This window comes from Platalea leucorodia, assembly GCF_965183815.1.
Source record: "Platalea leucorodia genome assembly, chromosome: 4".
Lineage (NCBI taxonomy): Eukaryota > Metazoa > Chordata > Aves > Pelecaniformes > Threskiornithidae > Platalea > Platalea leucorodia.
The window spans coordinates 29,390,358-29,407,576 of NC_138826.1; the positions used below are offsets into that span (position 1 = coordinate 29,390,358).

General features: G+C 38.3%; 1 protein-coding gene across 1 annotated transcript; it reads right to left on the minus strand.

The window, feature by feature from the left end:
• Positions 1–6,174: 6,174 nt before the first annotated feature.
• MAT1A (methionine adenosyltransferase 1A) lies at positions 6,175–16,767 on the minus strand (the record flags this gene model as incomplete). The annotated part of the gene is made up of 4 exons (XM_082308765.1): positions 16,618–16,767; positions 9,198–9,275; positions 8,084–8,206; positions 6,175–6,365 (listed from the first exon to the last, which is right to left on the minus strand). Exons 1-4 carry the CDS (start codon positions 16,709–16,711, stop codon positions 6,175–6,177), a joined length of 486 nt encoding a protein of 161 aa, XP_082164891.1. The 5' UTR covers positions 16,712–16,767.
• Between the last annotated feature and the right edge of the window lie 452 nt (positions 16,768–17,219).

A 17,219-nucleotide genomic window follows, 5' to 3' on the forward strand; every position in this document is an offset into this window, starting at 1 on the left:
TCATCCATGAACCGTCTTAGGAAAACTAAGGCCTCTCCTTCACTTCCCATATTTGCATAATCCGTATTTGTAGAAAAAAAGAGAAAACTTTGAAAATGCTGAGGTGTCTGGATAACTTTCTTCCCCATTATCCAGTCACCCCGTGCTCATTTCCATGTCAGTAAGTGTCAGAGGGTTGAGGGCTCAATAAATGTCCAGAAAAACAGCCAACAGAATGAAAGCTAAATGAAAAGTTCCAGCTTCAAGAAGCTGACAGGCTATTAATGACATTATAGTGGTCTTGAACCAAGCACATCAAGGTCTTCCTTTCTTTAACCCCAAGCCATCACCAAGACTGCTTCTACTACAGTGTCTTGTATGATGTGTATTCAAGGTGAAGCTGAAAAGGAAAAATGTTTTTGAGAAAAGCAAATTTCATATCAAACCATACCTGAACCAGAACACGGCGACAGAGCCCAGCTTTCACAAGAGACTTGGCCACCCAACGGGCTGCATACGCAGCTGATCGGTCCACCTTCGTATAGTCTTTGCCAGAAAAGGCACCACCTCCATGGGCTCCCCAGCCACCGTAAGTATCCACAATGATCTTTCGACCAGTAACACCAGCATCACCCTGAGTCAGTAAAATAATGTGTTCATTTTACAATTCATTTTACAAGGCTACGCATCCTGCAGAAGACTGCAACAACATGTAGTTCACCACATATGGCTTGCTGTGGGGTAGCTGAAGGAATGAACCTGTCTCACTGAGCTACAACAATGGCTATAAACGTTCTTTAAAGCCAGATTCCTAAGACAAGCCATTCACAAATAGTGTTTGGGAGTCAAGCAAACAGGTTTGCACCCAGATAGCTAGAGTATGCACTCCCTGTATCAAAAGTAAATATTCCAGACAATATGGGAACTTTGGTTTAAAAGTTGCCTATCTACCACATCCAAACTGAATACAAAATATTGCTAACAAACTACATGCCATATAGGACCCACTGAGAGATTTTACACTGTTAAAAAAAATATATATATATCAGGCTTTCATATCTTTTGGTCAAAATCTGAAGTTGTGTGAATATTAAACAGTAGATGTCTTTTTTGTATTTACCATTGAAAGGTACGCCAGTGCTAACTTATACACCATTACATGGAGGCTGGCACCCAACATTTTCAGTGCAGTGTCATTACAGAGACTGTCATACAAATATGTACTAAAAACACATTTCCAACCCTAAAATATTTATAGTCTAATTTAAAATGTACACAACAGGTATGGAGTAGTAGGCAGTTATAGGTAATTGGGAAAGAAGGATTACTTCTTTCTAAGAACAGATGCTTATAGATGAATATTCTAAAATATTAAATAAGGAAGCACAGATAACCTTCTAGCTGCCTACACAGCTATCCTGATTGCTCCTCACAAGTACTTGATATTTTCATTTGATCTTGGTTAGCTGATCAGTACCTGACTAATTGTCTGACCCTCCGATTTACGAAATGCTGAAGCTTTCTGGTGTGAATGGACACATGGTCAAATTTGAAATTCAGTCTCCACCTGCGCAGGCAGGTTTGAAATTCTTTGTCTACAGAATATCATGTCAGTAAATTTCAACTGCTGGAATGTTTGCACAGCAAACACAAGTGGAGAGTCAAAGTTTTTCTTAGAAAGACTGTGCATATACACAGAAGAAAACCTTTGGCACTGTTTGTTCCATTCTGCTAAGAAAGCAGTGAGATGTAAATCTGAATTGCAGATAGCTGAGCTTGTCTAAAGGATCCTGTCCTGGGGTTCTTCTGCTTGACTCAAACCTTAATTTCGGGTGGCACAGATAGTTGCAATGAGAACACCTTGTGTGCCATCACGACTTGACTGCAGAACTGAGTGAGAGGAAGAGAAATGGACAGGTGAAAGGAAAAAAATCACCCCTCGTTTTAAAGGTGCTGAAAGAGCACAAATGCATTTGTAAAGCATGTGGAAGTCACTTTTGCAACGAGCTGTAATATCCTCACAGTACCAGCGGGTGTTGCTGTTGGGAAAACGGTGATAGCAGCAAAATTACTAATTTTGCCATAGCCAGAATTCAAGGTACCACCGTGCTCAAAAGCATAAGGTGAAAATCTGAAGTGAAATACATGTGTCTTCCTTAGATGAACTGAGCTGGAGATTAAGACAGCCTTCCATAGCTAGCATTGTTAAAAATAAAACTGAGTAAAACTCTTATGAAAAGTAATCAAAAAGTTCAAGACGTAAAAGACAAGGAAAGAAATAGTTATTTTCTGGTTGCTGCAATGCTATTGTAAATTGCACAAGTGATGACAGCAGTGGTAAGGCCATGGACACACAGGCAGATTGACCCATACTAAGTAAACTTATCCTGGGTTTAAAAAGCTGCAAACATACACTGCAATGTGCCTGTGTTTGTGTGTGCAAACATAAGCAATACAGTTCCACCACAGGAGTAGAAAAGGTATTCCTGGTTGGTTTCCCAAATGTAATTCAATTACATTTTTAAATGGGTGTAGTTCAGTGCACACCTGAAAGATTTACATTTTTAACAGGTGCAGTTCAGTGCACACCTGAAAATTTTCGTATGGGTAGCCTTCTTTTTGCATGTAGCTATGATTGCTGCATTGGTTCATTAGCTCCGGGTTACAGTTCAAGTTTCCCTCTCCATTTGTCCATAGTCTAGGATGTCAATGACACACAGAATTACAGTGATACAACCAATTCAACTACACAAAAATATATTTTTTGTATAATCATTATTATAATGATTAACCTCAACACCTTCCTATCTGTCCGTGGCACTAATGTAAAAAAGATGCAGCACCTTAGAAATAATTCTGGCAAATTCCAGTAAATGATTGAACTTGAACAGCAAAGAAAAACAATGTCTACTTGGATTTGTTGTAAAATTGGACCTAATTTCAGGAAGCAGCTTTGAAATTTTGCTGTGATAGTTCTGAAGGGAACTGGAGACTAAAACATTGGGAATGGTGAATTTGTTTTCAAAAACTAAATCTCAAAAGTCCTGATGCTACAGAGAGTGGAAGTTCTGCCTGACTTTTGTGAGTGCAGGATCAAATTATAAATCCCAGCTCCTGCATTGCCTAGATAAAGCAAACACAACATTCATTTTTTCACCAGGAGAAGCCTATCAGGGGCTGATTTTCAGAACAGAGGAACACCTTCAGCTCTCATTGGAGTCAGGCAGAACAGTGTGAGCTATACAGATCCAAAAACCAGGTTCACTGTAAGAGAAGTAAACCTTCTCTTGTTCATCTCTGTAAGGCATGCTTTCCATGAGAAAGGATTGCATGTCTTAGTGCTTGACTCAAGAGGGTTTGAGGAAACCCAGATCTGTGCTGTACATTCCACACGCAATGTAAGATTCAGCTCAACTTACCTGCCTAGTCACAACACATGTATGATATAGCCATGCCCTCAAAGGTTACTTTGGAATACATTATGTGAAACCTTGGGTGCTTCTCACATATACAACTGCAGTTAAAACTTGCACTAGACAGCTTGCTTCTCACACCTTGGGACAGACATGCCAAAAAGCTCAGCATTTCTTTTAAGACACACACCCAATGACAAAGGCAAGCTGATAAAAGCACCAAAATAATACAACACAAACCTGAGGCCCTCCAATAACAAAACGTCCACTAGGCTGAAGGTGATAAATAGTTTTCTCATCCAAGTATTTTGCAGGGACAACAGCTTGAATCACTCGATCCTTCAGTGTTCTCCTCATATTCTCCAGCGAAATGGTTTCATCGTGCTGCACAGATATCACAATGGTGTGAACACGCACTGGGATGACTGCTCCATTCTCCTGGATATACTGAACAGTCACCTGAACAGAACAGGGAGAGGGAGGAAGAAAAAAACAAAGTTGCTATAAAACGTATTACTGGTCTACATCAAACATCATGCTATGCTATTCCAAGAGCAAAATCGTAGCAAAATGTCAATGCTGACATTATAATGATCACTGCTCACATTATTGCCAAGGTATGAGATATGAAGCCTACTTTCTCGTTCTTCATTTTTGCAGTGGTGAAAAAAAAAAGACCCAATATGGACAATCTGATTTGCTATGAAATTGTCCAAAACATGTCTTTTGGTTGGGATTTCCAGCTAAACTCCCAAGCCTCAGAAATTTATGTTCTCATTGCATCTTCAAAAAGGCCAGCCCAAATCCCTAAATATAAACAAATCCTTTGGATTTTGTGTCAGTTTTTGAATGCGCACAGACCACTTAGCTCTGAAGGGTTAAATTTTTCTTGACCGGTAGGTGGTTAAGTGGTTCTAGCGCTCTGATACACGTTAACCATTTTCCAGCTGTCAAGGAGACAGTATCATAAGCAGTGGAAATGTTTTATCTGCTGCTTGTACATTATATATCTGCTACTTGTAGGTTATCCTGATACTCTGAACACCATCAATTGCTGTCTTTAAAAATATTTCAGATTTCTGGAACTGAAAAAGTAGTAGTTTTCAACTATCTGGACTATCCATAAGTGACTGGAATACTATTGTGTTAGTAAAACAGAAAAAACTGGAATGAAATTAGTATTTACCTGTGTTTTAGAGTCAGGCCTCAGCCAAGGAAGTTCTCCATTACGCCTCAGCTCTGCTAACCTGGCATTCAGTTTATGAGCAAGAATAATTGTTAGAGGCATACATTCTTCTGTCTCATCTGTTGCATAACCAAACATCAAACCCTACAGGAGGAGAAGAGATACTTCAATCACTGTTAAAAGCACCACAACCAAAGGCAACGAGATTTCATCTGAAGCAAAGAATAAACAGTACCCTTAGGTATACTTTCTACTATTTTACATTACAGTCCAAGAAGCTTAAACTCAGATCAGGCTCCAACACGTTATAGTGCCATGAGAAACGAACCACATTCCTAGAATTTTTCACTGAAAGCCTGAAGGTTTACATGTTGAGCTGGAAACCTGGACAGAAACAGCGACATTTCTGCAAAAAAAATCAGGTTCTTTCAATAGGAAAGAAAATCCATTTGAGCAAAACAATTTCAGGACTATTCTGTCATAGGAAAGGTGTTATCATTAGCCTGGACAGGTTGTAGAAGCTTTTATGTACGAATACAGACACATGTATACTGCAGCTCACATCTGACATTTCAGCGGAATGGGATTTGAATACTACGTAAAGGATGTACTGTTAAACAGTTTAAGGCACCTGCCTCATATTTGCAGTGCCACACACTTCTAGTCACAGCTTCTAGTGTTATTCAGCCATGTTCCCTGCATCAGATCACTATTTGTTAAACAGAGTTAGCAGCATTTTCTTTCTCCTTTCCAGTGTATGTTGTGATAAAAAAAAAATAAAGACAGGAAGGTACTTTGATACAATGGGAAAGGAGGCCATCAAAGTGCCAAAGAAAGTCAGAGATCTTTTCATCTTATGTAGTATTATGTCCCCATGACAGCATAAAAGCATTTTAATTCAGTCCTCAAGGGTTTTTTGAACAATATTAGCTTGGCTCCTGGACTCTGATATCTCCACTTATGGTTCTCAACAGCACTGTTATAAACTAGATATTACTACTAATGATAACTACTGTAAATGTTAAACTCACTCATACTGGCATCAGTCAGATTATAGAGTTTTTATGTTATCATCTTTCTCTTGGGAACACGCCATAATTATCTACATGTGTTATTTAGCTCATAGAAATGCAGTTTGGACAGCCTTAATTATGTGGAACACCTATTACAATAGCTGCCTCTGGGAAATAAGTGAGAATTGAAAGTATTCTGGCATATTTGCCTTCATTGTAGTAATGCTGCAGACAGTTGAAACCACCTAAATTTTGCTGTGTAAAATCTCAAGAGCTCTGTGAAAAGATCCTTTGTTTATTCCATCTTGCAAGCAAGTCTGGCTGCAAGATGAATGGTCTAGTGAATCTAAAGTCACTCAACAAAAACGTGAAATACATAAGCAAAAAACCTTTGCTAAATTCTAAAGGACACATTCTCAGCTTCTACAAACTGCCAGAGCTCTCCTGACCTGCATGGAGTGCTGTAACAAACACCAGGCAAAAGTCTGCCCTCAAAGAACTTCCAACTGTTTTAATAAAAATATGGTTTTTATTCTCGGCTAGCCCAAGATGGAAGAGTGGAAATCTTCACATGGGTTTTGATTTAGAAAACAGGGCAATGAGATGGGCTAAGTTTTCCATTCAAACAGTTTTGATGTTTTAGATGTGATGTCATGTCTACCTGATCTCCAGCACCAACATCCTCTTCATCCCTGTGTAGATGAACACCTTGGGCAATATCAGGTGACTGCTGTTCCAGTGCCACTAAAACATTACAAGTCTTGTAGTCAAAGCCTATTTGGAAAAAAAGAATAGCAGCAAATTAGCTTTTTCTGTCACAATTAAGGAAAGTAACATGGAACCATATGACAAAATTTTCATTCTGAAGGATACTGCATTCAGAACTCGCAACCTAACTGCTCTTTTTAGTTAAATTTTTTTTGTCAATACAACACTTGAAACCTTTTTTGGGAGAGGGTGGGGCATATAGGGTTGCCTTTATTGCTTGTTACTGCTTGTTTTCTCTTGGAGTGGCACCCTGTGACAAGCCAATTCAGAACTGTAGAAAAGTAGTCAAAAAAGTAAATAATCAGCCTCTCCCAAATAAATAGTATTAAAAACCTCTACCTAAATTCATAGGAGCTGATGTTTTCAGCAACTGAAGGCTCTGCCCTCTAATACATTATTTGTAATACATGTAAATCAGTGTCTGTACCTAAATCTCTCATGGGAGTTTGTGTGAGAGCCACAAACAGAAAAAAACATATTCAAGTCTCACAGCAAATCTGAAAGTGGGAATTTACTTTACATGATTTTCAAAGACCAAAAGGAAGCTTTTAAAAAGAAACTGAAAGACTTACAGAAGATTGTGGCAAAATTTTCCACCTGTTCCTAGGTATATTAATAGTAACTTGCTTCTCTCCAAATCCAACCTTTCCTAGAACTGTAGCTACTGGCAGCTGCTGACCAAACTCATGTTCAGCCAATACAACATACATACATGTCCATATGCATGTGATCCATTTAAAGAATGTTCTTCGCCCTCTTTTAAGTAGTCTATGTAGAGAAGAAAATTATATTTCCGTGTGCAATTGTTTGGTTTAGCTTTTAGTTTTACTTCTGCCTAGAAGTTGTTTTTAGTGGGTCACTGCAACTCCCCTTACCATTTTTGGCAATTAGGATAAAAACGAGACTTATGACCTGCTAGTTTTGCCAGCGTGTTCTGAAAGCACTGCTGTTACGTGATGATGGAGGTAACCTGCAGATGTGCTTCTATAATATTCTCCCACCAAAATCTCCCTGTAAATTCAACAGCAATTAAAGGACTGCAGAAACAACTTTTTTTAACAAAAAGCTCCTAAAAGATATACTTCACTGTAACAGTATACTTGGAATATTTGTAATGTATAAACAGACAAATGGCAAATCAGAAAGTGAAATGTGTCTGGTATAGAAAGCATTTTGTCTTTTTTATCATTTGTACATTACGCAAACCAGTTAGGACTGCACACTCTTCAGTGTGGGAGGAGTTGTTGAGAGCTAACAGAGAACCTTGCACAGTGAGAACCTGCTTTACACCTGGGAATTCTAGATGCAACCACAGTACAAATATATAATGGTACAATGACATTAACTAGGTGTCTTCTTCCCTCTCTTTCGCACCAAGATGCATCAATTGGCTTGCCAAATGAATAAGCGAGATTCGAGTTCTCACAAGTTTAGAGGAGTGGTGGATTCTGTGGCTCAAGCTTCAGTTAACTATTCTGGCCTAATATCACAGTTCAAAGTATATTCTGCCTACTCCCCTTCAGTTTTAACTAATATATGATGGTTTTTCTACTTACTGTGATAAAGCCAGAAAGTGTATCATGTAGCACCCTATAAGCAGCTTTCACACAGGATATTCAGTTTTTATCAGGCTTGCTAAAGCCCATATATGGAAGTGGTGACAGACCTGTTTTGCAGGTGCCTATTGCTTGCTCTTCAAGGATTTCATGAGTTTTTCCACCAACCTTTAGCTGAATCGTCATAGCCAATATGTCTAATTGCATCTCGGACAACTCGTTGATAATCCACAATAGCATGAGATGTGATCTCCCCGCAGAGCAACACCATTCCTGTCTTACATACTGTCTCTGAAAAGAGAGATGAAAACAGGATTACAACAGCAGAATAACCCAGCCCACTAAGACAAAGAACCATGTTTGTGATGGTGGTGATTTTGAAGGATCTACTGGGTATATACAGTGGAAGTCCTTTCTACCCATATTTTTAGCAATATTAGCTCCTTCTACAAAAAATTCTTTTCATATTCACCATATGTCTGAAAGTAAGGAAAATACTAATCTGTCCAATTTACAAATGGGAAAGTCAAAACACTAAGCATGATTCGGTGATATGTGCAGATTTTAGGGAAATGTAGCATTAAGCTGTGATTTCTAAATCCACTTAATCCTTAATCACTCTAAGGTACCTACTGAAGCTAAATAAATCTCATCAGCAATCAACTGTTTTGAAAACTTTCCTCCAGTCCCAGGAGGAAGAATCTGAAGATGGGATTTAGTTACGTAATACATGAATTGGGGTAATGACCTGAGGGTTGATGGTACAACCCTTTCTGAAGAGATTTCAAAAAACAAGCAGTTATCGTAGAATCATAGAATGTCCTGAGTTGGAAGGGACCCCCAGGGATCATCGAGTGCATCTCCTGTCACTGCGTAGGACAACCCCAAAATTCACACCACATGTCTGAGGGTGTTGTCCAAATTATGGGGACTTGGACTGAAAAATTAGTACTTTATTAAATATAGTAAATGAACTTTTCAACAAAACATTCAAATATTCTTTCAAAAATCCGCTGTAATGAAGCCCAGTCTGTTTCTCCCAGGAAAATTCACTCCACACACAAAATTAGCTACCCTACCATTCTACAGCCTGCTTAGGCTTCAGTCTTTATAAAAACTTTTACTGTCTCTTCTCATCTCTCCTTCTCTTGAAGACTGTAATTCTTATGTAATTTTTTGAGAGTAAAATGAGTTAGCAAATGATAGCATCAAGCTCTATGCCAACATCAAAAAACCAATGGTGACTGGGTGACGGCTTAAAGCAAAGCAGCAAACAACTTACCACAAGCAACCTTGGCATTTGGGTCCTGTTTGAGATGGGCATCTAGTACGGCATCACTGATTTGATCGCAGATTTTATCTGTAAGGCATCAAAGTTGTGATTCAAAACCATAGCACTCAATGCAAAACATGGACTGTTTGCATCATGTTGAATAGGCAGGTGTTTCAGCAAGGAATTCTTTTATTGCTTATTACTGGAGTATTTAAGCTCACTAAATAGAAAGACACATGAAACATTCTGCAAGCAAAGCCAGTAGATACGATGGGGAGTTTACTTACTGGTGTAAACTAATACTGATTACAACTTCACCTGTAGTCTTCTGCACTTAAGTGTGAAACAAGTGTGTTATGCGTAGAATTACCTGAGAGGCTAAGAGGCTTTACTCCCAGCCTTCTCACTCTCTAACACCACAAGCACTCCGTATCAGTGGTATTCTAACATGAAGGTGATATCCCACCATCAACTTCCATCTCCCCAACAGAAAGTTAGAACAAACCTGAACAACACTGCTGGTAAAGCCCGAGAAAGAGTTTAGATCACTACAGATAAGGCACAGCTCAGAGCCAAGTGCCTGTTTCAGGTTTGCCTCTTCTCATTGCTTCCTACCTTCTTTCCATCCTGCAATGCCATCTCCTAATAATCCCTGCAACTCACCTAAGACAGGGGAGTGAGCAGCACACATAGAAGCGAGAAGGGGTTACCAACTGAAGTTTGCCTGAGGTAAATCTTCAGCGTATCTTCAGTTACATCCCAAATACAAAGGTTTCAGCTCAGGTTTATCATAGTAATCTTTTCTCTTTTTCTCTCTTTCTTTTCTTACCTTTTTAATGAATAATGAATCTTAATCAAATAATGTAGCTAATCTAATGAACACAAAAGGGCAGTACCCATAACGACGTCTTCCACATGAAAATGGTAACTTTTCTCATATATTTTAATTTCATTGTACTTTAAAAATGTCTAATATTGCATATTATGTTTAGATGTTACCATAACATGTTGTGTGGCAAAATAAATTAATCTCCTGCCTTGCCATTTGCAACACAATCTGTTGGAAAGCAATGTTTTGTAAGAGTATGTCGTTAGAGACTTTTAATACGTTTAACCTCAAGTCAAAATAAATTCTCATTTATTTTCAAGAGGAAAGTGTGCATTTAGCTAAGAGGGACAAATCAAAGACTAGAGAACTAATGTGATTCTAACACTCTTATCTCCCATATTAACCACTTCAGCACAAAAAGAACAAACACAAAAGACAATTAGCAAACGTAGGCTTCATTGGAACTTTCAGCCTTGCAAGGACTGTACATGGATTACTAAATTTGGGACAATTATTACCAAACAGGAATCAGACACCATTCTTGCAATTTAGTTAGAAGTCCAAATGAACCTTGTTTAGCAAGACTGGGGACAAAGGTGGCAGGAGTGATTAAAATGTATCTCTGCTTGCTGTCTTCAAAGCTTCCATTTTTATAAGGAAATATAGCCATATTTTCAAGCATAAAAGCAAACAGTGTTGACAAAAATATGTAATTTTTGATTACCTGTGTGGGACAACAGAGCAACTGGGATAGGATGACCTTCTTAGTGCTGGTCCAATGCCCTGCAGTAAACTCCCAGTGACTGGTACTGCTTTGTAGACTTTTTTCACCACCCAGAGTTTCTATGCCAGGAACAACCTTTATCCCTGTCCCTGTTCCACATGAAACATGTCTCACTTGCATTAGATACCAGTGTCCCATGTTTGTCTAAGTTCCCTGTATGGCACATGCAGGGATATTAAATGCATTCTTTCCAAAACATTCAAGAAGAGTACAAGTCATCCCATATGACTAATTCATCCTCATTTTTCCTTGTGACACCTATTTAGTACAAAGAACCTTATGTTGGTTTTGCATGCTGTGGTTGAAATTAATTTATGAACTAAAATTTTCATGAAATGCTTCAAGGGAGTATTAGCCATAGTAGGCAGTGAAATCAGTAAGTGAAGATTTGACAGGATGTTTTCATGGTTTGTGTGGGGTTTTTTTTGTTGTTTTTTTTTTTTTTTTTTTTTTTTTGTATGAACTGTATCATTAGTATCTACAGTATTTCATGGATATTGGTAGGTAGAAGAGCAACTCTTTTGCTTCCCTCTCAGAGAAATAACACAGCAAACATTCATGAACAAAAAGCATAGTCCACACTTACAGAAGGGGAAAGTTTGTCTTACAAAACTGTTACCCTGAAAAGATCATGATAGAAAAACAGATGAACAGTCATCCACAGAAATGACATTATCTCCATACAATAGCATTAGTGCAACTGCTACAGAAATACTAGATTTTGGTGGTTGTATTCCAAAGATGACGTTAAGAAGCTGTAGGAAGGTTTAGGACAGACTGAGAAGAATGCCCCAAAATCAGGAAAGTATATCTTACAGGATTAAATCAATCAAGCTCAGTCTAGTTTTGAAAGACTGAAGGAAAGACAACCTACCAGATGAAATCCTAATAGGCATTTGCATCACAGTCTCTAAGAACCTAAAAATAATATGCTGAGAGAGAAGTTTTTGTCTGATGGACAATAATGTAACTACAACTGATAGCTGGAAATTAATGAGAGACAGATAAAGATTCAAAAAGGAAAATCTTAAATGGATGAGAGCCACTGAAACCATTCATCTAGAGGTATGCAGGATTCCTTGTTCCTTCAAATCTCTAGGTGAAAATTGGGTATCTTTTTAAAAGGTATGAATGAACTTCAACCATCATTTACTAGCATGTTTGAAGAATTCTTGCATGAAATATTATTACCTGTGTATGATGGTCAGACCAGATTATTTATCAGAGGTCCTTTCTGGTCTTTAAAATCGATGTGAGAATTTAATCAATTAAAATAATAAATTAGAATAATTTAATCTACTATGCTGATAGCATACCTTTTGATTAAAATAGGCTGAGACAAATCAGTTTGACAATTCATGCCATATCTGATTGTTGGTGCAACAACCAACAGTTGTAGTGCAACTAGATCAAAATACAGATACATCTCTCAAGACTGGAAATCTAGCTGGATGACTGGCTGATTAATGCATTAAATTAAAGGCATGTCTATTAGTAAAGGTCTCTGGTGTAAAATAAAACCAGGCGTTCTATTTTTAGCAATGCTTAGCAGGCTTTGTGCACCCTTCATTCTGTTATTTAAATTTCTCATCTCAACCATCCAATCTCTCTTATTAGCTGCTAAATGTGGCAGGATATGTTTGTCCATTGTATCCTTCCTTTATTTTTCTCCTTCTTTTTTGGAAACAGGGAAAGCATAATGGACCACCTCTGGTCCATTAGGCATTACTGTCTAAAAAAATGATGTAATAGGTAAGAATTCAGTTCATGCATACCTTCATGTAGTGAACTACTATCCAATAGGATAAATATTGCAAAAGGAATGTCTAGGCTGAGGATGTCTTGACTGAGCAGGAAAGTATTAGATAACCATGCATTCTTTTAATGAAATCCAATCATCCTACAGACCCAGCCTTATGGCAGAGATGCCAATTAACCATAAACCAGCTTTTGCTAGCTATAAAAGGAATGAATGAGTCTAGGGAAGCTGATGATAAACCTTACTCAAATGCCCAGTTGTCAAAGGATGAAGTAAAGGAGGCATTCAACAACAAAAGTGATCTCCAATAATTAAAAAGAGCTTCACAGTTTTCCAGATAGCTGAACATAAGTTTGTTACATCAATCTAGACTATGTAAGAGCCTAACACAAGCCATGTCATCTTCAAGTTCTCAGGACCTCCCCAAAAGATTCACCACGTATACACACACAGGAAAGTCTATGAACAGCAGTAACAACTGAAAATTTAATTCAAAAAAGCTCTGCCCTTTGAAGCACAATGGGTACAACCACACTTCTGGCTTTGATGGTGTAGTAAATATAATAAACATTGAACACTTCAAAAGGTAAGTTTGATTTTCTTAAAAACCTGTGATCATCAAAATAACATTTGGTATTTTTAATGATACATTATTTACATCAACAGAAAAAAAATAATTTTAAACTAGAATGTGAAATTATATATTCAAAATATATTCTCAGCTTTCTGGTAAAAAATTAAAACAGCCAAGAAACGCAGATACTTATCATGAGCACTCCATCAAAAAATAAGCTTTCCACCAAAAAGAGTTTCACTAGAAAGACTTTGAATAGCTGAATTGTGCTGTATTATATTTTTCCTATTTAAATGCTTTTGAGGAGTGCTAATTGATAACTGCAGTGGTACTTCAATATTAACACTACCCTGTTTAAATATCTTATACATCTGTTCTCTTTGTTCAATACAGCTTACTGAAGTATTACGTATATTGTTAAGTATATACAATGTTAGATATTGTTAAGTATGTATAATGTTAGATATAAGACATGCAAGCATCAACTTGCTGGAAAGACCTGCATTTTCTGTTTGTTTGTTTTGGGTTTTTTTTGTGATTTTTTTTCTGTGACTATCCAGAAGATAAACATATGTTTTTAATATGGTTGAAAATCTGAGGGTGCTTTTAACAGATGTTTTCTCTTACATTTTTAAAGACATTCTTTGATACTAACTGGAAAACTGAATGACATTCTGTTTGCAGGCAATTCCACCTGAAGTCACACCAGATAAGGGAAGGAATTAATCCTAAGTGGTTTGGCACCTGTAAGACATTGTGGGTCAGAGAAACACACAATGCCTTTCAAAGCACAGTGAAACCATTGTGCAGCACAGACAGACACTACTGGACAAAGCAAAATGAAGCAGTGGCAGAAACCAACTATCTAAAACCCAAAATCTTTCTCTTCCCCATGTTGCTATCCATGTGCTTTTATTCTATTGAAATGAAGAAGTCGCGTGTAAGTCTTCAGAGAGTTTGGAATTTACCCCACTAAATGCCAGGCTTAAAGAATTTCTGGAAGGAAGTCCCAAATTTTATACCCAAGTGATTTTGAAGAATTTGGACTGAGAAGATGGGATAAACAGAGTCTTCTGTAAAGTCTTCAGGGAGCATAGGTAATACCTGTATGTTAATTATTGCCAGCTATTACTTGCTTCTATTCAATTTGGGCTTCTTAGTGACACACAACTCTTAGGCATTGCACAGGTATAAGGCAGTTCTCTGTACACCCAAATAAATAAGCATGTAATTTCTCCTGCTTTGTTTATTAAGAAGGAGGTCTCCATTAAAGCATTCAATCCTCAGCTAATATAATCAGAACAATTCAGATTTCCACCAGACAAAGATCTGGTTCAGGCTCTTTACTTCACATAGTGCCCTCTAGCAAATTATACTATCAATCACATACAGAAGAGAAATAATCAAGAACACACAAATTATCCATTTGGTATCAAACAGGGGAACTCAAAACTCACAGTAAAATTCTAGTGCTACTGATAGTGTCAGAAGCCCAACTACAGCCTCAGACACCAGGCCCCATTTTAAGAAACAGCCAAGATTTTCCTGGGTGATAAAAACCTCATGGCATGTTTACACCTCTCGTGTAAAACCACAGACGGGGAAAAGGAGGGTTGGCCGGGATGTAAGGGCGATCAATGTGCTGTCAGAAACTAGAGCTATTGCTGAGACGATTAAGACCTATTGCTGGGCTGTGTTCATGAAAAAGAATTTGCAGGACCCCCCAGAGTTACTTACTGTCAACCTGTCCTCCCTTGATGTGGAAAATGTGGATCTTTCCTTTGTCATAGGCGTTTGGGTTTTCAGTACCCTACATGAAGACCTCGGCTGTTTACGAAAGTACGAGCATTGCAGTCCTGAAAACATCTGAGTAAATTTCAGCTTTCCACTCCCTCTACAATAAGCCTCTTGGGTTCCCACGTTGCGTCTCACAGTACCCAGAGATCTGGCAACCAGGGCCAGGTGAGAGGCTGTACACAAATCTAACAAGCAGCAACATTGTGTCTCAAAGACCTGCCAAGTATTGCAGCGCAGGAGGGGAATAACGCTCAGGGGGCTTAAAAGGCGGCCTACCGAGGGCCAATAGAGTTTTTGGAAATAAAGAAGGGAATGTGAATAAGAACTAAAAAATAGGCCAAATTCTAAAACAAGAAACAAGACAAAATGAGAACTGGCAAAGGACAGAAACCAAGGGCCAAAGCCAAACCTGGGGACTCAGTCGAACTCTTCCTGTTCTGAGACTTACCTGTTACTGCCACAGGGGGATTAAAAACAATGATCAGAGTAGCATAAATTGTGACCTGCCATCTTTGGAAATGCCATCATGAATTTAAAATTACCATATTGTATAATGTTATTTTTCCTATGAAACTACATTGCGTGACCGACGCTGGATGTAATTACGTACAAATTTGGGATGGGACCTGTGTCCCAAGGACTGAATGTGGTTGTCATTTTCTGATTGTGTTACATCAGAAAGAACCTCAACTGGCTTAACTTGATGTAGCTGCCTTGACATTGACAGAGATGTACTCAATTGCGTCAGCCATGGATTTGATCTGCGGTAATAAGTTAATATTATAGAAGAGTATGATAATTATAGACATAAAATTCTCATTGCTGACCTTTTTATTCTCTGCTATGTCATTCCACCCACTTATGATTTACTCACATGACACGAGTAGAGACCTGAAAAAGCCTTATTATAGCAAAAGGCACAGGACGCCAAATTGGCGTCTAAAATAAATAAACTTTTCAGGACATCAAACAGTCTATTGTCCCCTGGCCTCATTTGGGGGAACACTTGCTGTTGACATAAGGTACATGTTTATGGCAGATGAACATTTGTTTTCAATAAAATTGAACTAAGCTCTGCTGACCATACATAAAGTTTAGCAAATAACTGTCCACTATTTGCTTAAGCAATTCCATATATTGCATCAGATGATGGAATGGGGGGAAAAAAATCAGCAACTTTGCCGTGTACAGCTGCTGGGACCATTGATTTTTAAAGGCTTTAAAATAGCCTGCTTAGAGATATTCCTGTCGTGGGTGCCAGTTTTAGAGCACAGCATATATGCAGGACAGTTTCACAGGGCACATAAAGATATGGAACTTGAGAAGCAAGCTATGCATTCTTATCCATATGTGAAACTTGAGTCTGTTAGGGAGAGAGTAGTGTCTCCACGGTAATACTGAAAGAAATTCAGATGAAAAGGAAGAAGCAGCAGCCATAAACCCCACTGCCCTCCTCAGTGTAACACACACCCTGCAAAGGCACGTAAACTCCTGTTGGAAGCACCTGAGTTATAGCGGTTCTATAGTCTATATAGACACGGTCCAATAGCAATAAAGTAAAAAGCACCCCGTTACAAATAACTTCTATAATAAGATTAATAGCAGATGAATTCTTCTTCAGGCTTTTAAAACATTTTAAATGAAAATATTATTCTTTTTACACATTTGCCAGAGCTGGTTTCTTACCTGGATGTCCTTCTCCCACCGACTCTGACGTGAACATGAAAGCCCCTTCATCATCCAGCGTGTAATCACATAAACCATCCACTGGCCCATTCATGATTGTGATGCTTTTCCTGATGGATTATTATAAACAGTACTTGAAGAGTTGTACCTTTAGTGCCTTCTCTGAAAGGAGAAGTTCTTTATCAGCAGGACTATCGCTGCCTTCCCTTATTACCTCTTACACTAACTTGAATTTCAGTGTGTGAAATCAGCATGTGCTTGCATCTGTGTACACATGCAAGCAGTATGCATGTGCCTGAAGTCTGTATCCCTACCTAGCCTGATCTGTCAGTCCCTGAGCTGCTCCTATATACGGAAAAGTGAAAGTGCCTAGATAATCATGTGAGGAAAATGGAAGAGCCCATTTCTTGGCAGGGGCGTTAGTTAACTTTAGGATATTTCACTAATGAACTCAGTTCTTGGAAACATTCTAGATGCAACCCGCGCACGATTGGTTATCTTAGCAACTCAACTGAGCATGAAGTAATCCAGCAGTACTGGTGACAGTTCAGGTCAGCTGCTTCTTCAGTCTGTCTCTCCCCTAATTCTGGGATCTATGTTGT